General features: G+C 37.8%; 1 protein-coding gene across 2 annotated transcripts; it reads left to right on the plus strand.

Moving 5' to 3' along the window:
- The first annotated feature begins 12067 nt into the window (after positions 1-12067).
- CDK1 (cyclin dependent kinase 1) lies at positions 12068-22433 on the plus strand. 2 transcript variants are annotated; one of them, XM_024561293.3, is made up of 8 exons: positions 12068-12195; positions 14395-14456; positions 15710-15866; positions 16685-16808; positions 17846-18016; positions 19824-19987; positions 20093-20234; positions 22084-22433. In XM_024561293.3, exons 2-8 carry the CDS (start codon positions 14420-14422, stop codon positions 22180-22182), a joined length of 894 nt encoding a protein of 297 aa, XP_024417061.1. In that variant the 5' UTR covers positions 12068-12195; positions 14395-14419; the 3' UTR covers positions 22183-22433. The 2 variants fall into 2 exon arrangements, with proteins under 2 accessions (XP_024417061.1, XP_045052155.1); XM_045196220.3 differs by having other exon boundaries at positions 12082-12181.
- The last annotated feature ends 426 nt before the right edge of the window (positions 22434-22859 follow it).

Genomic DNA, 22859 nt, shown 5'->3' on the forward strand with positions numbered 1-22859 from the left:
TTCCGGATGGCAGGTACCTAGGGTTGGGAGGTGGCAGAATGAGACAACGCAAAGGGGATCGCACATGTAAGCTTTTATTATGGTCCCAGTTTTAATGTTGGGCGTAGTTTCATGGTATTTATTACACTATTACTATAAATTAATAATTATGTGCATAAAAATGGCCATAAATGCAGCAGTGATGAGAGTGTGTCAAGAACCAAGGATTTCATTAATCTTCTGTGTTCTTCAGGCATCACCAGCCTACTACCACAAAAAGAGTGAAAATAGCCAGATGCCATACTTTGCTGTGTACGATGGGCACTTTTTGCCCAATTTTTGAGGGAAAAGTAAGGATGTGCATTATACATGAGTAGTGCTAATTCCGCATCTGTGTAAATGTTTTTAATTCTTTTATTTACGCTTATGCATTAAAAGTGTAACTCTAGAAAGCAATAACGATGTCCATATGCAAAATAATACCCTGGAATATGATAATCACTTTTGTTTCTAAATATAAACGAATACAAAATTGAATTAAAAATTTTAAACAAAAGATTTTTCCCTGAAAGTTTGGGCCAAAACATGGGTGCTCAGTATACACAGAAGCACATTATACATGGCAAAATATGAGTATCCTGAATGGAAAATTCTAGTGATAGGAGAAAAGCTGGACATAACAGCTATTTGAGAACGAGCTCTAAATTTTTTCACCGTTTCATCTGAAGCTAATAACTGTGGTGTTCCAAGAATAATGAACAACTATTTAAAATACTCTACTATTAACCAATGATTCATCCTTGTTTAATCACATTCTTATTTAAAGCAAATGGTACACTTCTGTTATTTAAGGAGGCACAAGAGGGAATGAAATTATCATTAAGATACATAGTAAGAGAACTAAATATATAATTCTTATTTACAAAAATTGGTGTTAATAGTATTTCTAACAATTTATCATCTTAATGAGTGTCATTTATTTTGTTGCCCAGAAGTGGAATATTGCATGGAGGTAGAGAAGCTGAGCTTTGGAATCAGAAAATCCTGGATTCAAGTCTCAGTCCTGACCATGGGCAAATTATTTAACTGCTCCAGATTTCAGTTTCCTCATCGGAAGCTGAATCTTCATGATTAGGATTGTTGGATCGTCAATTTAAAGTGCTTAGCACAGTTCATGGTGTAAGTCTGAATGTTACACAAGGCAGTAGTAGCTATTATGACCAACTGAAACATTTAAACTGATTTACTTTATTTACCTACATACACAATTTCCTATGTATTGACAAAGTTACACTGTTTATCAAAAGCTTAAATAAAACAAATACACACACAAAGCTTAGGAAATGGAACGAATGTAAACACTTAATCTCCTTAACATTCTCTTCATTTCTCATTAGATTATCTATAAGACTCCATCATCTCTAACATTTTATTATTCTATAAATTCTATGATTATTGTATTTGCAAGTGGTTAGAAGTTCTTTTATCAAGTTAAAGTAATTTAAGGGAATTATTTTGGTTAAAGGTTGAATATACCCATATTTTGTCATATATAATGTGCACCACATTTTATATTCGAATTCCATATATAGATACAGAATTAGTAGTACCCATGTATAATGAGCATCCTTATTTTCCCTCAAAAAATTGGGCAAAAAAGTGCACATTATACATGGCAAAATACGGTATAGTGATTTTTACATTGCGAAGGCTTGAAAGTGTTAAGTTAAATGTCAGTATCTTGAAATTCTAAGTAAAAATGTTAGCTGTAGTATATTTCCCCTTTGGCGTATGGTTGTTGAAAAGACTACATAAAACTAGCTGGGTGATAATGTTTTTAAATGACCACACATACCATCACACCAAGAGAACAATTCTGTGTCTATTTCTTTCTAGTGTAATTCATGCTTTTCTAATCTTGCACTCACAGTGTACGTGTCTGAGTGTGTGGTATTTGATTAAAGGAAGTACCACAGTTACCTATTTAACCATTTCCCTACTACATGTCTTGGCTGGCTCTAAATTCCTACTGTAGAAGATGTTGTAATAAGTTTTTCAAGTATATGACTTTTATTCATATAAGATTATTTCCTCATGGTAAAATAATGTAAGAGGGTATATTAAATTTTGAAAAACAATCAGTATGGGCATTATAGCTCTTTATTGTTGTATTGCTTTCCAAAAGGGTGCATATTTGTGTATAAAAATAAAATATAGCAATATATATAACACAGTAACACATATATTTTAGGATGTTAACTATAAATAAGTATATCAAAATAAGCTTTTTTTCCACTTAAATCATCTAACCAAGAGGACACACCAGAATTAACTTTTACCAATCTTTCTTCTTCTTTTTCTACTTTTGCTTTCACCAATGAGAAACTGGGATATAATATTCAATTTAAAAGAAGAGTTTCCATTCAAGGTCATATTAAGTCATTGTTTATTGTAAAAAGGCTAAATGCCAACTGGTCCTCTGTTCTTGTCAATCCAACTTTATTGATTTCTAAAAGTGGGTTTGTTTGTTTTTTAACTAACTTGTCTAGAATTAACTAACTTGTCTAGAGCTATGACCCACTAACTGTACTTGTCATATTTTCCTTAGCCATAGAATAATTGAATTGAGCAGCCATTACAAAATATAAACAATAAAAAAGAAAAACTTGGCTTGATACTTGGATAATAGCAGCTCCATCAACTTTACCAATTTGTCTCTACTACCCTCTAGTGGAATCATAGTCACAATATCCTGACAGCGTTGCCTCCAGATCTCTCTCTCTCTGTCTCTCTCTCTGTCTCTCTCTTTCTCTCTCTCTCTCTCACACACACAAGTATATGTAGACCTACAAGTTTCAGCTTTATAGAGTTGGTCCCAGCCTTAGATATCATGAACTCCTGGAGCGAATTACCTTTTTTTTATTGTTATTCAATTACAGTTGTCTCTGCATTTTCTCCCCATCCCTCCACCCCACCCCAGCCAAACCCACCTTCCTCCCCCTCCTCCACCCTCCCCCTTGATTTTGTCCATGTGTCCTTTATAGTAGTTCCTGTAATCCCCTCTCCCCACTGTCCCCTCCCTACCCCCCTCTGGCTATTGTTAGATTGTTCTTAACTTCAATGTCTCTGGTTATATTTTGTTTGCTTTTTTCTTCTATTGATTATGTTCCAGTTAAAGGTGGGATCATATGGTATTTGTCCTGCACCGCCTGGCTTATTTCACTTAGCCTAATGCTCTCCAGTTCCATCCATGCTGTTGCAAAGGGTATAAGCTCCTTCTTTCTCTCTGCTGCGTAGAATTCCATTGTGTAAATATACCTTAGTTTTTGGATCCAATCGTTTGCTGATGGGCACTTAGGTTGCTTCCAGCACTTGGCTATTGTAAATTGTGCTGCTATGAACATTGGGGTGCATAGGTTCTTTTGGATTGGTGTTTCAGGGTTCTTAGATTATAATCCCAGCAGCAGAATTGCTGGGTCAAAGGGCAGTTCCATTTTTAGTTTTCTGAGGAAATTCCATACTGTTTTCCACAGTGGCCTCACCAGTCTGCATTCCCACCAACAATGTACTAGGGTTCCCTTTTCTTTGCATCCTATTCAACATTTGTTTGTGGATTGGTTTATGTTGTCCACTCTGACCGGTGTGAGATGGTACCTCATTGTGGTTTTAATTTGCATTTCTCTGATGGCTAGTGATGCTGAGCATCTTTTCATATGTCTCTGGGCCCTCTGTATGTCTTCCTTGGAGAAGGGTCTGTTCAAATCCTTTGCCCATTTTCTAATTGGGTTGTTCGTCTTCCTGGAGTGGAGTCCTGTGAGTTCTTTATATATTTTGGAGATCAGGCCCTTGTCTGAGGTATCATTGGCAAATATGTTTTCCCATATGGTTGGTTCTCTTTGCATTTTAATGCTGTTTTCTTTAGCCATGCAGAAGCTTTTTAATTTGATGAGGTCCCATTTGTTTATTCTTTCCTTTATGTCCCTTGCTTTAGGGGATGTGTCTGTGAGGATGTTGCTGCGTGGAATGTTTGAGATTTTCCTGCCAATGTTTTCCTCTAGGACTTTTATGGTGTTAGGACTTATATTTAAGTCTTTTATCCACCTTGAATTTATTTTTGTGTATGGCGTAAGTTGGTGATCGAGTTTCATTTTTTTGCAAGTAGCTGTCCAGATCTCCCAATACCATTTGTTTAAGGGGCTATTTTTGTTCGATTTTATGTTCCTGCCTCCTTTGTCAAATATTAATTGACCATAAAGACTTGGGTTTATTTCTGGGCTCTCTGCTCTGTTCCATTGGTCTATGTGTCTGTTTTGATGCCAGTACCAATCTGTTTTGATTATAGTGGCCTTGTAACTACTCGACCTAATAAATGAATTTGGCAAAACAGCTGGATACAAAGTCAATACTCAGAAATCAAAGGCATTCCTGTATACCAACAACAAAACTGCAGAAACAGAAATCAGGAAAAAAATCCCATTTGATATAGCAACAAGAAAAATAAAGGAATACCTAGGAATCAACCTAAGCAAGGAGGTAAAAGACGTGTACTCAGAAAACTACACAACATTGAAGAAAGAAATTAAGGAAGATACAAACAAATGGAAGCATGTACCATGCTCATGGATTGGAAGAATTAACATAATCAAAATGACCATACTACCCAAAGTGATTTATAGATTCAATGCAATCCCTATTAGAGTACCCATGACATATTTCACAGATCTAGAACAAACATTTCAGAAATTTGTATGGAACCATAAATGACCCCAAATAGCTGCAGCAATTTTGAGAAAGAAGAACAAAGCAGGAGGGATCACAACACCTGATACCAAACTATATTACAAGGAATTACCTGTTAATTGGCATTGTTACCCTTCTCTCTTCCTGCGCTAATCATCTCTGGAAAGGACTGCCAGATCAATCTGTTTAAAGGGAAAATGTATCCTATAACACTGCCCTGCTCAACCAGACGAGGAAACCTTTCGTCATTCCCATTGAACTGCTTGAAGCGCTGCCGGTGAACTTCCCCACAGTCACCTCCAAAACTCCTCACAATATGAATCCAACTTTTCTTCCCACCTTTCTACCCCTTAACTCTCTATACTCACTCCAACCTCCAGCCCAATCCTGCTGCTGGATCTCCTCCAAAGCTGCCCTGGGTTTTCCTCTTTCTGCTGAGAATGCCACCCACCTAGTCATCTCCACCCCAACAACTTCCTTCTTCCATTTCTATCTGCCGAAATTATGTTCACATTCCAAGAATTATTTCAAATGCACCCTTTGTTCAGCTTTACAAGCTCCCTTTATAAATCCCACATAAGCCAGGTACCTCTCTGACACTACTGTTCCCTTTCCAGGCTCCTCTCCTTCAATTCCCATTTAAACTAACATCAGCTTTTCTACTCAACCCAACCCAAGGAACATGTCATTAATGAAGCCTTATCTGCCTCCCCCAGAGTCCTTGCCCCCCCTGCTTTGTGACCCCATAGCAAGTCTTCCAAGTCTCTACTCCCAGAGGGACAGATAGTGATCAACAGGACTAGGGAAAAATATTTGAATTAGTGCTTACTGTGGGTGAGGCACTGATTTAATTAGGTAAATGTTACATGGCTTACCTCATTTTATGCTCAATAAGACACAACGAGGTACTATTATTATCACCATTTGAGAAAATGAAGCACAGAGGAACAAGCGACTTGCCCAAAGCCACAGAAAAGGCAGGGGCCAAGATTTATGAGGATTTAAGCCCAGGAAGTCGGGCTCTGGACCCACAGCACCGTGCGAAGATATCTGTCCTCCTACCTCTCATTTTTGAGTCTGTGTTTTGGGGTTGGCAGTGGAAAGAATCAAATGTGATCCCTGGGATAGGAAGCAGTTTTGGTTTTGTCTTGTTGAATGAGAATGTTTACTTTCCTCTTTAAAATTCTTTTCTTTGTACATGTTTTCCATCTGGACTCTGAAGCATAGGAAGGCTAGTGCTTCGGCTTCTTAATGTCATCAAATATTGTTGAAACAGCAGATGAAGTCTTTCCTTTGTTACCTTATCTGAATGTGGCATCACTTTACTTTGTATTCCCATAGTGCTTAATTCAAAACACCAGCTGAAGGAAGGTATTTAATTCATTAGATAATTAGCACAGAAGAAGCATAATCACTCAGTGTATTTTTCTTATCTGGTCTGTCCTCTGAAGCTCAATGAGGACAGATGGACTAACGCATCTTTGTATCTTTAGTGGCCCTCAAATAATGCCAGGCAAATAGAAGGCATTCAAATAGTTGGTGAATGGAACTGAAAGAGTTAATTTTCTGTCATATTTCACTATCGCATCACTGGTGTGAAATGATGCTCAGCTGAGAGTCAGATAATTGATGTTTGCTAGGAGGCCTTCGGGCACTACAAGACACTCGAGCGCCTGTCTCATTTTTGAGGAGAAAGTAAATTGTGTTCCATAATATTGTAGCAGTTAGATCATGTTGTAATTTTGCTATTTGGAATTTGTCACTGATAGCAAACACTTAAAATGAAGCAGAATATTTCATAACATGAAACCCCAGGCCTGTATCATTCTAGGTGACAATTTATTGAATTAAACTAGGACTGCATTTGTTTAACACCATTAGAAAACAAACTTTTATGTTAATTATTTAATTTACTGATTGGCAACCTAGTCATAATCCATTGCCCTGAACCATTGGACTGACTCTACAAAGATAAATGTTTAACGAATTATTTTTCACAATAAATTTTCAGTTCTGACAGAAGGGCCTATCTTAGGCACAAGCAGTACTGTGATAAAATTTAAGTGGCATTGAAAATCCATAAAAGCCTTGGCTGCTGTCGCTCAGTAGATCAAGTGCAGGTCTGTGAACCAAATGGTTGCTGGTTCAATTCCCAGTCAGGGCACATGCCTGGGTTGCAGGCCAGGTCCCCAGTAGGGACATGTGAGAGGCAACCACACATTGATGTTTCTCTTCCTTTCTTTCTCTTTCCCTTCCCCTCGTCCTAAAAATAAAATAAATAAAATCTTTTAAAAAATCCATAAGAATATCTAAGAGTTTCAACCGAAGCAACAGCCCTGATCATTTTTCCTGCCTCCAAATATGTATAACATTGGGTGCCAGTTTCAGAGTTAGATTTATGGTGATCCAAGAGTTAGATAAGGTAACAGAGGAATGACACCTAAGGTCAGGGTCCTGCCTTGGAACGGACCCTTTCCAGGGCTCTGAGAAAAGTGTTCACATGGTCACGTTTTTGTAAATTATATAAAATGAGGCATTTTAGTCACAATTCCTTAAGGCCACTGGTTCGTTCCACTTCACTCCCCACCATCCAGTGGCATTGGCAGGAGCCTGGACATTACTGGGATTCAGCGCAGGGGAAACTGAGTCGAGGATATGTTTAGTTTAGGATTTATGGTATCTGGTTATGTATCCACACACTTCCAAGTTATTGCCAGCAGACCTAATGCAGGAATGGTTTCTGGGAACACTCCTTTAAGTCATTCTGCTGACTCTCCTGGCATCTGGGAACGCAGGTATAGGTTCAGAGAACTTATCTGACCTCTGAGTAAGTGGGCAATGGATAATGGAGAAGCTAACCTGTGGAAAATTCTTCCAATTATCAGATGCATAAAATTATATCATTATCTTATCTAAAACGAACTTATCTTGTGTCAGGAATATACTTTTTAACACTGCATGAACAATTATAAATACATCAGATAATTTTTGGAATCTGGAATGCTTATAATCATGCAAACTAGAATAGTTTATAATTCTTGTGCTTGTAGTGCATAAACCTAGAGCAGCAGTATAAACAGCTATGTGAGAGAAACTAGATGTTTTCTCAATTTGACAGAAATTCTAAAAATGTACATGCCATAATCATTATCTAATTCAAATCCTTTAGCATGACCCATAAAAGCCATTTGAGTTATGGGTATCTAGCTCCCTGGCATATTTTTCTGACCCTTTCTCCAGCCCCCAGATTCCTTTTATATTCTGGCATTGCTGAATTAATTTCAGCCCATCAAACGTGCCTTGTTATTTGTTCTCCATGGACCAGAAAGCTCTCCCTACTCCTGTGACTGCTGGGCAAACTCTTCACTCCTCAAGACTCATTTCACACACCATCTCTACTGTGAAGCCCTGTCTGGCCCCTCTGCCCCTCACTGCTCTCCTGCCACTCCTAATTAACTGCCATTCTCTGCACAGAGCAGCCCTTACCTAGGGCCCTGTAAGCATTTTCTCCTCACCTAGACGGGAAGACCCAAGGATCCTCACTGGTCCCAAGGTTGATGGATGAATCTCTTCTCCCTACCCTATCCTTATTTCCTGAGATTCCAATGAAAGCCTGAGGCGGGTCGACACCTGTGCATCTAATGTACAGCATGCCAGAGCATTCACAGTGGTCTCCCTTGTGCTCCCTTTTGTTGGGGGAACGAGAGTGGGACCATGGAGGTTATATATGATAAGCTTTTATTACGGAATTGTTTGAAAACTTTGCCCCCAAATCACCTATTACTTTGTTAGAAAAATGCCTAACTCAGAAACAGCCATGATAGTTCAATGTTTTCAGTTTTGATAAAAAGATCTTGAAACTGTAGGTCTTGCTTTTCCCATCATTTTACTTTCTGAATTATTGCAAAAGAAGATCAGTCTTCTCCTTTTGGATAACATTTTCAGCAACTTCTATGAGTTGTACACTGCAGCAAAAACGTCCGTGGCAAGATTCATTCATTCATTCATTCATTTTTGGGCTAGGTAATACACTCTCACGTGGTCCAAAATTCAAAGGATACGAAAGCCTCCCTGCCCCCTCGGTGCCCCAGTTGCTCTTTTCCTTCACAGAGGCACGTTGTTAACAGTTTCTTGCATTTCCTTCCAGGGTATTTTATGTACAGTGGTCATCCCTTATTGGCAGGGCATATGTTCCAAGACAGAATACACACACACACACACACACACACACACATATACTCTGTTTTTATACATAGATACCTATGATAAAGTAAATAACTTTTTCATCTTAGCTAAGCCCGTACCATGCATTGTTGCTGTAACTTTTGCAGTTTGAGGTTCAACAGCAAAACTACCACAATTTTCTTTTTCTTTCCTCACAATTTCATGGGTAAATTTGTTCTTTCTGTAGATCTTAGCAACCTCAGCATATATATTTTTTCTATGCTTATAAAGTCTAAAACTTTCACATTTTCAATAAAGAAAGCACATTATGGCTTCTTTTTCGCGTGTCCAAATTGCCAGCATCACTACTCACACTTTGGAGCCATTATTGTGTAAAATAATAGTCCCTTGAACACAAGCACTGCGATACTGCAGCAGTTGATCGGATAAGGGAGACGGCTACCAGGTGACCAGCGGGGGCGTGGGGAGCATCTACAGCGTGGATATGTTGGGCAAAGGGATGATTCATACCCGTGTGGGACCAGGTGAGATTTCATCGCACTGCTCAGAATGGCACACAATTTGAAACTTATGATTTGTTTATTTCTGTAATTTTCCATTTAATATTTTTGGACCACAGTAGATTGTAGGTAACTGAAACCATGGAAAGTGAAATTGCTCGTAAGGGGGGTGGGGGGAACTATTGTGGTTACAAGTAACTGTTTCTTAAACTTTTTTTTTAATCTGAAAAAACACTTGTATTAGTACGTTGGCCTGTCACAACAAAATACCACAGACTGGGTGACTTAAACAACAGAAATTAATTTCCTCCCAGTTCTGGAGCCTGAAGTCAGATCTAGGTGCCGGTGTGGTTGGGTTCAGGGGAGAGCTCTCCGCTTTATAGATGGAGGCTTCTTGCTGTGTCTTCACATGACTAAGCTCTCTGGTGTCTTTTCTTATAAGAGGACTAATGTCATTGTAAAAAATGTCAACCTCCTGGTCTCATCTAAACCTCCTTATCTCCCAAAGACCTCTGTCTCTAAATACCATCACATTAGGAGTTGGAGCTTCAACAGGTGAATTTCTTGAGGTGGGGGTGGCCCGTAAGTCTGTCCACAGCAATATTTATTTCTAAAAACAAGACAAAAACTTTGTGTGCAATTTCTTTTCTAAATGGAGTTTACCAAAATATAAATGTGAAATTTTGGGGAGCACCTGCCTTTCCAACCTTTCCTCTTCAGTTCTTTTTTCCCATCACCTCTGAAATAGTTCTAAAACCTGGTTCTGAGGCTGTGCCTCTCCTGAGCAGCCCCTTACAACAGTATTCAGGGCTCTTGAAGATTCTGACGCCAAACTCTCTTCCCTACTTAACCCTACAGGTATCTTCGGTCCTATGATGGAGTCATCCTGCATTACTTGGGCAGACTTTTAGGGCTTTACCCATGACGCTTCCACTACTTAGCAGGCCCACCCCTCAACTTTTTCTCTTGTTTATTCAAATGTTACTTTCTCTGTTTGAATTAATAATTTCCTCCTCTCTGTTCTCATACCACCTTATAGCATGTTACAACATAAGTGCCAGAAGAGTATTCCAAGTAATTATTGTGTGTTCCCACCCCACACCTACAACAGGAATTGTATCTGATTCATTTTTCTTTCTACGAAACACACTGCACTTTAAGGACACTGAATACAAGTGGACCCTAAGTGTAATAACCTGTAGTGTGAATTTACAATAACTCTTAAAACTTCAAAAACAAAGATAATTGAGTTAAATTTAAAAATATAGAATCACAGCTATGGAAGCTTGTGTTCTCTTAATATTGAATGTAGAGTGGATATAATGAATTGCTGCCTGTTTTTAAAATGATGTAAATTAAATTTGTTAATTGGGACCCCCAGAGACAAGGATATATATATTTTTTCATTCATTCATTTACCATTCATTCATTCATTCACCATTCATTCATTCATTCAAATTAGTACCTTCAACTAACAAAGAACAGTCTTTTTTCTAAGAGGATTTCTCTGGGGTAGTCAGTTTTCACTTAAAATGTGAATTTGGGATTTTAAAAGTAAGCTTGGAAAGTTATTAGGTTTAGACAGAGATTTTCCAAACCCCTACCCCCACTTTGAATGCTCTGCCTATGTGACCTAGAAGCATAACATTGTTTCTGCCAATCTAGGGTCAGATGACATATGCTACTCATTATCTAAAAAGGTATTAAATATGTACTTGGATGTGATATACCAGTTCTATTCCTTACCCTAATCTGGGTCATATAATACATATTTTTAGAGGTCATGACAATCAGTCTTTGCTCTGGATCCCTTAGGGTCAGTGCAAAGAGAAATCCTTACTAGAGGACTCTTACTATCTGCAGTTATATTTTATTCTTTTATTTTCTTCAATACTTAAGAATGGTTTTCAAGTGCTGAAGTCTCTCTTAAAGATAAGGTAGAGAGCAATTAAAGAGAAAGTTTTTGATTTATTTAAAGTATAATTTAGATCTCTTTTTCTTTCCATATAGAATTTTGATTTTTTTGTTTTAAAGAACATTTAAAATACCGATGTGAAAATATTTAAAAATTTTTTTAAATGTGAAATTTTCTTTTATTTTTAAATAAGTAAAATTTTAAATAAATACAAAATGAATTAAAAAATGAGGTAAAAACAAAGCGCGTTTATACATTACATATATATTTTTTACATTGTTGAGAGCATCTTTTAGTTTTCCGTTGTCTTCTTAAGGTAACTACTAAAACATGCTCCTTCGGTTTAGCCCGAAAGTCATCCGTTTAGAAAAACGTAAGTATGCACTACCTTTAAGTATTAAAAGTGAAAGTAATGGAATCCTGATGCAAATATAGTATCACTTTTGTGTTAGCTATTTGCGTACACTAAAATATTTGTGCTAATACTGGGAGGTAAAAGAAACCAACTCAGAGCTAACAGTAGATCTCTGATGACTAGAAACAGTAGGACGATGCTCTCCCGGGAAGCGAGACAACGCTTGCGCATAGACTCAGTTTGCGCCCGCCCTCCTGCTTTTTCTGAAGCCGCCGTTTTCTTTTTCTTTGGCGCTCTGGCCACCGGGGAAGGCCAGCTAAGGCGTGACTTGGCTCTGATTGGCTCCTTTGAAAGTCTACGCGTCACCTGATTGGTGGATCCGCCTTTAGCGCGGTGAGTTTGAAACTGATTGCACTTACATTCCAAGCTGGCTGTGAGAAGTTGAGACATTGACACCGACGGGGTAGCCGCAGCCGCCGCTGCTTTCGCTGCGGGGCGATTAGCCGGGTAGAGTTGCCGGGGTGAGGGTCGTGCGTATGGGGCCCACAGGGGGCGGCTCGGTGGCCTTGGAGGGGGAGTATTGAGGGACCGGGTGGTGCCATCCGGCAGCTAAGTGGGTAGCTGGGGTTTGCGTGGGGCCAGGCCGGGCCTCAGGATGCTGGGCCTGGCCTTCGCTTGGAGCCCCTGGTCCGGGCCGTGTGAGCGACACCGGCCAGGCTTTCGGGCGAGGCGTGGGGAAGCTCCGAGCTGGCAGGTTTACCCTGGGGAGGGATGGGGTTGACCTGGCGTCTGAGTTGCCTTCTGGGGTCGTGGTCGGCCGTTGTCAGGAAGAGGCCGCTCACCTGGCCAAGGAGGGTTTTGGGTCGCGGTTGAAGCCAAGTCCGTGCTCGTCTCGACCGCGCCGAGCGCTTGAGCCAAGTTCGGTCCCAGGCCCTTTGTCCTCGCGTTCGTGGGTGGAGAGCAAGACCAGTCTTGGGCCAGGTCCTCACGCCAGCTCTTGAATCCAAGCGCCTCGAAAAACCGATCCTAGGAACCATCTCGTGGGCCTTCTCGGACTTGTCTCTGTGCCCATGGCCTTGCACACGCAGAGCTTTTTAAGAACCCTAGCCAAGGCATGGGGCGAGGGGAACTTGGATTTTTTTTTTTTTGTTTTTATTTTATGCGTATGGTTGTTACATCGAGGGAATTAGCAAAAAGTATCAAGTTAAGAAATGTCGAAAGATAGGTAAATATGTGGGTTTTAATGTCTTCTAATCAATTTTTATTTAATACTAATGTGCACAACGTACTTCCTTAACGACCTGCAAGTCTCTAGGGAGGAGGTTAGGCCGCTGGCGTGTCACGCGCTGCAGCTAGTAGTCCAGAGCCCTGGGAGGCTCTCGGAAGGCCTGCTGCTCGTCCTGTATTTGGAATTGTCACAAGGGGAAAATGGAGGAGGGGCACTTACACCCAGTTTTGAAACTGAGTTAGTTTTTAGCTGTTTGTTCAAAGTGCGCTCAACAATTTTATTGTGCTCTAGACATCCTAAATCTGGATATTGAAGAAAAGCTTACTATCTTAATCGTACATTGCCATTTCCTAAAATTGAAAATTTTTGTTCTGGCACTCATGGCCAATGTAGTCCAGTTTTGTTCATTTAAAAAAGGTGGTTTATTCTACTTATTTCTGGAATGAGTTCGAGGATGGATATGAGAAATAGAACTTAAGGATCAGTTACTCAATGGTCTTTATATATGATCTTATCAGTGATGAGTGTTCACTTGTGCTGTGGGTTTCTAAAGTTTCATTGGCAAATTTGCTGAGAAGACTTGTCAGCATTTCACCTTTTTTTTTTTCACCATCCTTTGTTACTCCAGTATTTTTAAAAATTTGTTCTTGAGATTGTATAGGGTATAATTAGAATTTTATCTGTGAAATTGCATCTTTTCTCTTAGGGTGCTAAGTGATATTTCCTGCTCCATCAAAAAGGACTGTGAAAGTCTTCATCCTGTTTGTGTATGTGACTGCTAAAAACAGGAGCAAGATGGAAAGTCACTTGAGCAAGTTTAAACACTTAGGATTTTAATAATTTTTCTTTTAAAATTTATTTATTTTAGAGAAAGAGAGGGAGAGAGAAAAACGTCTTTTTTGTCCCACTTATTGATGCATTCATTGGTTGACTCTTGCTGTGTCGTGACCAGGGATCAAACTCCCAGCCTTGGTGTTACCAGGTGATGCTCTAACCAACTGAGCTACCTAGCCAGGGCCCGTAACAGTTTTTCTAATAAATCGGCAGTGTGACCACATTTTAGCTCCCCACTTATCTTAAGATTATCTTCATACAATCATAAAGCAGTAAAAACTCAAACAACATTATTTGTTGAAATATCTGAGTATTTGGCACACAGTGGTGCTCCTTAGAAGTGTTCCATAAGAAAGCATACTTCTGGTTTTGGTTTGGGGCGGACAGATGAGCTGATGTCTGAACTCGAGGGTTTATTTGGAAGAAGATAAATCACTGGTATAAGATACAAATGTTAAAGGAGCTAAGAAATTGTGGGGAAATCTTATTGCGTGAGTCCTTTCCCCTGTAAATATTCTTTTAGTACAATAACTAATATTTATGGAAAAGTAATGCTGCACTAGTGGAAACAGCTTTACATATAGTATCTCATTAATAACTTAAGACTGACCTTTGAATTAGTGGCATGTAGTGACATAATTTTTTCCTCTCATTTTAGCGTCTATCATAGCTATTGATTGACCATGGAAGACTATATCAAAATAGAGAAAATTGGAGAAGGTGAGTGCTTTTTAATATAAAAGTTTTAAATGATTAATGATGCTATAATAATCTGTGACATGAAGATATGTATGGTATTTATTAAAATCCAACCTTTAAAGTATCTTACACTACTAATGTGCATTAATACATGTTCTTTGCATAGTAACAAACACGAAGATAACAAAGAATGTTCACATTTCAAGAGAATTGAGATTATTCTGATGACTCCCTGACAACCTCCCTCCCTGATAATCTTATATTCTGATACTAACCAATTAAAACAATATTTGTATTTTGATAAGACTATTCATGTCTTATATATGTGTTGGGAGCAGAATTATGTTAAAGTTCATAATATACTTTTACTTGCCTACAATTATTTTTAAGATGGTAAATACTTTTTTACCCAAATTTTCAAATCAAAAAAGTTATTGGTGAAAATGAAAAATGTGTCTTTTATTTTATGGAAAAAGCTATATGGGCTTTTTGGCTAACTCAGTAACTAAGGGGTTCAAGACTTCCCTAAATTTTCCAGCCGCAGTTTCAAAACCACTCTCTAGGAGGTTACGTGTATCATGTGTACAAACTGGATTTAGCTAAGTAACCCATCCTTTATTATTGCCAATCTCCATCCCCAGATCAGTCTGTATTGACATTGTTGCTTATTGTATGCAGCCCACGTATCAAAATCAGTGTTCTTACCCGCTTCTGAAGGGGCGCGAGGCTTTTCTGCTATGTGGTGAACAACGTGACCTTTATAAGACGTAATATGTATTTAATAACAAACTTTGTCCCCATTCTTCTCTGGATGAGGATTATTGACCATATTTGAGATGAGTAAAACACCGTTTCCAGAGTTTTCGGCAAGTGTCGCAGTGACTCCTGTTAGTAATACTTCCTGTGCCCAAATCTTTCTGTTGCATGCTATACCTACCTTGTTGTCGGGCAGGATATTTGACTGGAGATAAATTTCAGTTTGCAAAGGGTCCATTTTCTCTAATGTATGCTGGAAAATTACTGGTGATTTAAATGTATGGAAAACCTGTGATGACTCCATGAATTTTATTTCTCAGTTACAGATGCAGTAGGTTGTAGTTACCCTCCATTTCTTTTTGGAAGTGATGAGGGTATAATTATGAGTACGATGCTTCTTATCTGGACACAGCAGACATTTCTATCATGTAACGCCTTGTGGGATTCAATCATTTTTTAAAATCTTTTTAGTTTGTGCAGGAGTGTCCCATAGCGGACGTTTACTTTGTCTGTTTCAGGCACCTATGGAGTTGTGTATAAGGGTAAACACAAAACCACAGGTCAAGTGGTAGCCATGAAGAAAATCAGACTAGAAAGTGAAGAGGAAGGGGTTCCTAGTACTGCAATTCGGGAAATCTCTCTTTTAAAGGAACTTCGTCACCCAAATATAGTCAGGTATGGTACAGTATCTGGATTTAAACTATTGTCTGCATGCCGTGTGTGTTTCAATGTGGAAATTTCTAAATTTGCTTAGTTTTTGTGTACCTTACTGGGTGGAATAGAACCCCACTGTTTTTATTAATTGAGGATGCTGGGCATAGGAAAAATAGGCTGTTAGAAGCAGGAACAGAATTAGAGGAGCTTGGTCATAGAGATTAGTATTTGGGGGCTGAAAAGTCAAGGTAAACCGGCTGTGGGAGAAAAGACCTTTTCATTGAACTTTGTCCACTGTCTTCACTCAGAGCTCTGGTCCTTAAAAATCCCTTGTTCAGAGTCCTAAGACAGCGAGCTAGGTCAGACAAAAAAGCATAGTTTTTTCTTTCCTCCTTTTTAAATGTGTGGACTGGTATTTTGGGGTGGGTTGTCTTTCTAGGGGTCCAAGTTAGGATTTAATTGAATTTGTGGGGGCTGAGTGGAGATAGTGAGCAACTATTAAGGTCAGATACTACTTCAAAATTTATTTCTGTAATTTATCTCCATAGAAAGACAAGCTCTGAACAACAACCAGTCAGCCTAGAGATGTCTTGGGATATAAGTAGTTTGACAGCTGGCAACTCCTATACAGCTTAATTTTCAATTGCTGCCCTGAGATTTCTTCTCAAATTCTTCTTTAGTACTGCTAGGGAAGGTTTTCACTAGGGAAGCTACCGTTCTCTTCTCTCCCAAAACAGTCACAGAAAATATCTTAAAGCCACTGTGAAATTTAGGGAAGTTATTTTATGAGAGAGGTCAAAAATGTTTATTTTTTTTATATAATTGTTTTATTTCTTTAGTCTTCAAGATGTGCTCATGCAGGATTCAAGGTTATATCTCATCTTTGAATACCTTTCCATGGATCTAAAGAAATACTTGGATTCTATCCCTCCTGGTCAATTCATGGATTCTTCACTTGTTAAGGTAAGAATCTTGCCTACTTTTATTAGTACATATTCACTGTGAATGTAAAGGGCCTACTCTGTGTAAGTGCCTGTGTTTTGTAGGAATGTGCTTGGGAAATGTATTGGGAAGTAGAATGAGGAAGAAGGGGGTATTTCATTTTCTTTCTAGAGTCAGCTTAGATTGTTAACAGTTACCATTTTATTACTAAATAGTGCTTCTAATTATAAAGTGACGAGTAGTGTCTGAGAAAACAAAACTAATAATTATGTATTGTATTGTTGGAAACTAAGATATTCTGGCCTTTATTTGGCTGTCAGACTAGTAAAACAAAGTAACAAAAGCCTGGGGCAAGATGGAGGTGGCAGGGGGTTTTATTTTTTCTGGTTTTATATATGTTTTGATTCATTAATTGTGGACATTATGTTCTGTTAAAAAGTATAAATGTATACATAATTGTTTAAAGAGTAGTGAAGTGCACAGAGGAAAAATGTCTGATCCTTATACCAGCTTGGGCAAACCACTCCTCCAGGTGTGTTATAAAACACCTCTGAGCTACTAAACAGCCTTTTAGGATCATTGTATCTATTTAAACATAATCATAGTATCTTCTTTGTTATTTCTTTTGGAATCTGACCAGTATCTCCAAAGAGTAAATGAGTATGTAAAGATAAAAGATAGAAAAGAAAACCACCAATTTTATTCAGGATAGAAATAGTGTGTAGAGCAAACGTTTAAGAAACTTTTGTACAGAAGACTAACTTGTGACTTAAAGAATGAGGAAGCAAAAATCAGGCAAAGAAGACAAAAGGAGCTCAATGGCTATAGATGTGTCCCTAAGGTGAATATCTTTGTCTTCAGTGCACAAACATGATGTTGCATATAAATGGGCTTTTCAACCTTCAAATGCTTCTTGTTCATCTTAAATGGCCTGAAGGCTTTTTGATAGTTAAATTTCACTGCTAGTTTCTAAATTTTTCAAAAGAAACTCACCAAGATTATTTAGAAAATCATTATGTGCTACACAGTTAATTTTCTAACATGTTTCCTTCTTCCAGAGCTATTTGTACCAGATCCTACAAGGGATTGTGTTTTGTCACTCTAGAAGAGTTCTGCACCGCGACTTAAAACCTCAAAATCTATTGATTGATGACAAAGGAACAATTAAACTGGCTGATTTTGGTCTTGCCAGAGCTTTTGGAATACCTATTAGAGTATATACACATGAGGTATGTAGAACTGCGTGTTTTTGGTGCTTTTGAATATGTCTGATTGCCGGATTGTCTCCTATATTTGTTCTTTGAGCCAAGAAAGAAATGTCAAAAAAGGTTTCGACTCTGCCAGTATCAGTTTATTGCCTCAGCTCCCAATTCACCCTTCTTTGTATACTATGTGAAAATGGAATTGGAACCTTTCTCTCTCTCTCTCTCTCACTAGCTGGTGAGATGTTATGCTTTGTCCGCAGGCTGTGCTGGAAAAGCACTGCAGAGGGGAAGGATTTTCCTTGCTATAGTTTTTAAGAGTTCCCGTTATTTCTTACCAGTCAGTTTCTCATTATTCCAATCCCCTGTTATAGTTAATAATCCTTTATATTAAGCTTTCCCTGTTCAATCACTGGGTGGCTTCTGTCTGTCTCCTGATTAGATCCTCTCTGATACACAGTCAAATTGGTTGAAAGACAGGTTTGTTTGCTTAAGGGGTACTGTTTCACATACATTTAGGAGCTACATGTTTCATCAGTGTTTATATTGATGATTTGGCATTTCATTTGCTATTTCTGGAGGGAAAGAGAATGTTGAATTGTATAGTATAGGGTTATAGTCATGTGTTGCTTAGCTTAGTGTCTGGGATCTGTTCTGAGAAGTGCATCTCTAGGCCATTTGGCACTGAGCAAACATCATAGGATACACTTACACACAAACCATAGGATACACTTACACACAAACTTAGAACCTACTATGTATTAGGCTATATGGTGTAACCTATTGCTCCTAGGCTACAAGCCTGTACAGTATGCTACTGTACTGAATAGTGTAGTCAGTTGCAACACAATGGTCTGTGTCTAAACATGGAAAAGGCACAGCAAAAATACACTACAGAAATTTAAAAGTGGTTCACCTGTACAGGGCACTTACGGAGCTTACAGGATTGAAAGTTGCTCCGGGTGAGTCAGTGAGTGAGCGGCGAGTGAATCTGAAGGCTTGGAGGTTACTGTGCAGTACTGGAGACTTTATAAACACTATGCGCTTAGCCTACACTAAATGCTTTTTTAAAAGTGTGGTGTTGTGCTATGACATTAGAGGGGCGATGACTTCACTAGACGATAAGAAATTTTTAGCTCCATTATAATCTTAGGGAACCACTGTTGTGTATGTCTTTCGTCCTTGACTGAAGCATTTTTATGTGGCGCATGTTCATATTGAGAAACTGTCTTCTGTGGAGCTGTCTACCCTTGAGCCCAAAGTCTTCCCCCAGGTCCAAACCCACAGTGCTCATCTGGTTAGATGTGCTGGCTTCTTTGTATCATCACTTCATACCATTTTCCCATGGCTCACGCCATTGACCTCATCAACTTTAAGTAAAAGGTAATATTATTGCCATCGTGATATATTATGTCCTAAAATAATAACAGATCAGCTTTAGACCACTAATGAACTGTTATGGCTTCTTCATGTTTTTAGCACGTGAGCAGTACATGACTTTGTTCAGTGTCACCCCAAATCCATTACGCATTGTCAAATGGGCTTTTTTTTTTGGAAACATTAAAGCTATCTGAACTTTTTTGATCTACACTTTAATAATTTGAAAAGCAAGAAAAGACTTGGTATGCTTTTATCTGTTGGGATTTTTTTCCTCACCTTAATGAATAGAATTTAGAAATGAAATATCTCCCATTCAGTATTTTCTGTATGGTTAATTTACTTAAACAGTGTTATCAGGGGCCTTCTAAAGGCACTTGTAATGAAATATAAATGTGTATATTTAGGTAACTTAATGCACCATAGTTATTCAATGTGAAAATTTGCTTTGTCATAGGTAGTAACACTTTGGTATAGATCTCCAGAAGTATTGCTCGGGTCAGCTCGCTATTCGACTCCAGTTGACATTTGGAGTATAGGCACCATATTTGCTGAATTAGCGACTAAGAAACCACTTTTCCATGGAGATTCAGAAATTGATCAGCTCTTCAGAATTTTCAGGTATTTCTGTTTTTTACTTAAGCTGTTAAGAACCTTAAAGGCAACATGAATATAACGAGATTATATTTATGCTTTAATAATTTTTCATTTTGCTATGGCTTTTAGAGCTTTGGGTACCCCCAACAATGAAGTGTGGCCAGATGTGGAATCTTTACAGGACTATAAGAATACATTTCCCAAATGGAAACCAGGAAGTCTAGCATCCCATGTCAAAAACTTGGATGAAAATGGCTTGGATCTGCTCTCGGTGAGGAGTGCCCTTTATACTGACTATCGCTTATAATTCTGAATGTTCTCAATCCTTTCTTTTAACTGGAACATAGGAAGAAAACTAACAGTTACTGAGTTAGGCAACTATGTCTGTTATGTTTATTATATTACTAGCTCCATTTCAGATACCAAGAAAACTGGGTGGTTTTGAGAAGAGAATTAGCATGAGTTCTTTTCATTCTTTTTATTATTTTTATCTGGTACATAGCTACAGTATTCTGTGCAGGAAAGGTCGGTGTTAATACACCTTTGTTGTTGTTCAGGTCGCTGACTTGTAGTAGCCTGCCTTGTTACAGGTGTTTTCCTTATTGCTTGATATTTTTAGTATTAAAGCTTTCCACTGCGTGAACTCCCATTTCTTACTTTGTACCTTGTTTCTACATCCGAAACATTAGGTGAAGGACTGATACAGTTCTTCAGACTGTTTCCTGTCTATTATTACATTGCCATTCCCAACTAACAGTTGTTTTCTTTTGAAACAAGACGAAAATGCTGTTAGGATTAAAAAAATAAATTGTCCTAAGCCTGCTTCAGGAAGTTGATTTTAGAATGGTATTTAAATATTGAGCTTTTAGAAGGAAGTAATTTTTAATAAATCTCCGGTAACTTGATTCTAGAAAAAAATGTTTTGGCAGGTTACTAAACATAGTGAAAAATAATCTATTGCTATATCATCATAGACATGTTCTAATTTGTCTTTGAGCACCCTTCACACTTTCTAAGTCATTGTGCCACCAAATTCAGCTCAGATTTCCCAGTTGTTTGCAGTGAAGTCCAAAGTCCTGTACCTGCTATTTAAAATTTGGTATCTCAATATTGTTGACTTGACATAAAAGACCTTCCATATTCTGGGCCCAATCTATCTTTTTAACTTCTGTAATTCTTGAATATAAAGAATTTCACTTCAGTTAACAAAACAAAAACCAAATACTATAAAATCGGAGGTCCTTAGCCTAGGCACTATCGACTTCTTGGACTGGATCATTCTTTGTTGCTAGGGGGCTGTCTCGTACATTGTTTTTAAAGTTTAGCTTTATTACTCCTTAACTCTATGAACTTGGGCAAATTACTTAACTTTGTGCTTCCATGCCGTAGTTTGTAAAATGGAGGTAATAACTGTACCTTTTGTTGTGAGGATTAGTAACGTGATATTTGCAAAGCACTTAACATAGTGCTAGATAAGTAAGTGCTCATATGGCAACTAGGTAGTAAAAGTATGTCTTGTCTGCGTGCTGATTTGATTTTAAGATTAATATTCTTTAAGATAAACTTTAAGGTCAATATTAAACTTGATCATCTTTTTCTGGTAATATATAAATTAATACTGAATTGTCTGATTCATTTAATGACTCGTAACTGTTTCTAACACATCGCACTCCGGTTTTGTTTTTACCTGGAACTTGATGGAAGCTGTATCAGGAATCACTATAGTTTATTGCCACCATTTCAAAAATGTTGTAAATAACTCGGATGGCCATTTAATTCTCGAAGTAAAATAATTACCTAGATATCTTTCTTAAGTGGACATCTTGGTTTTAAAGCTCTCTCTGAATGCTTGTATCTTAAATCACAATTTATAGCAAAGAGGCTATCGAGATATGTACAACTTAAGGAAGAGGCTGTTCTAGAGGAAGAGGGTGAAGTGTAGGGGATGAGACATGTTTGTGGTTTGCTATTGAACTAATGGAAATGTTCATTTAGCAGATTTTCTTTACAGTTGGCTTATGGCTTATTAGTAGAGAAGTTCAGGCTTTATGGAGTTTTTTTTTTAATTGTTCATTCTTTAAATAAATAAAAACCTTTTTTCTTTTATCTTTCCCCTCCAGAAAATGTTAGTCTACGATCCTGCCAAACGAATTTCTGGCAAAATGGCACTGAATCATCCATATTTTAATGATTTGGACAATCAGATTAAGAAGATGTAGCTTTCTGACAAAGAGTTCCCACGTGTTGTATCAAGAACAGATAGTTATATTTTACTGTCAACTCTATTTTTGTCTCCTGTATTTTTGTTTTCTTTGTTGTAAAACTTAAGCTGTACTTCATCTTCTAACTTCAAAAGTTGTAACTTAAAAATGTAAATATTGTTCTATATGAATTTAAATATATTCTGTATATGTGTGTAGATCTCACTGTAACAACTATTTGTTACTATAATAAAACTATAACTCTAATATCGATGTCAGAAATTGGGAAAAATTTGAGTTAGCTTAAATCATAATCGAACCTTACAACAGCCCAGTTTTCCTGTAGTGAGAATTTAGGAGAGTGTGCTCTTTAAGTTCAAAGTTCATAATGCTTTGAAATATTTGTATGCTCTGGATGTTTAAATTTTCCTGGCAGTTTCTTGCCATGGATTAATTTCTGCTGGCATTTCAATTTGTGGTTTAAATATTTAAGCATTCAGAGTAAGAAAACTTCCCAGATTTGAGAAATAATGCTAAATTTAGAGTTTTTTACTAACTTATGAGAATAACCTTAGAGTATGCCAAAACTTGCTAAGTTTTATAGTTAAAGATCAAAGGCTGCCCATACCAGGGAAGAACAGTTTAGAGAATTTATGAACTATCCTATTTTTAGGTAGGTTATGAAAGATATTTAT

Source organism: Desmodus rotundus, chromosome 4 (assembly GCF_022682495.2).
Source record: "Desmodus rotundus isolate HL8 chromosome 4, HLdesRot8A.1, whole genome shotgun sequence".
NCBI classification, from domain to species: domain Eukaryota; kingdom Metazoa; phylum Chordata; class Mammalia; order Chiroptera; family Phyllostomidae; genus Desmodus; species Desmodus rotundus.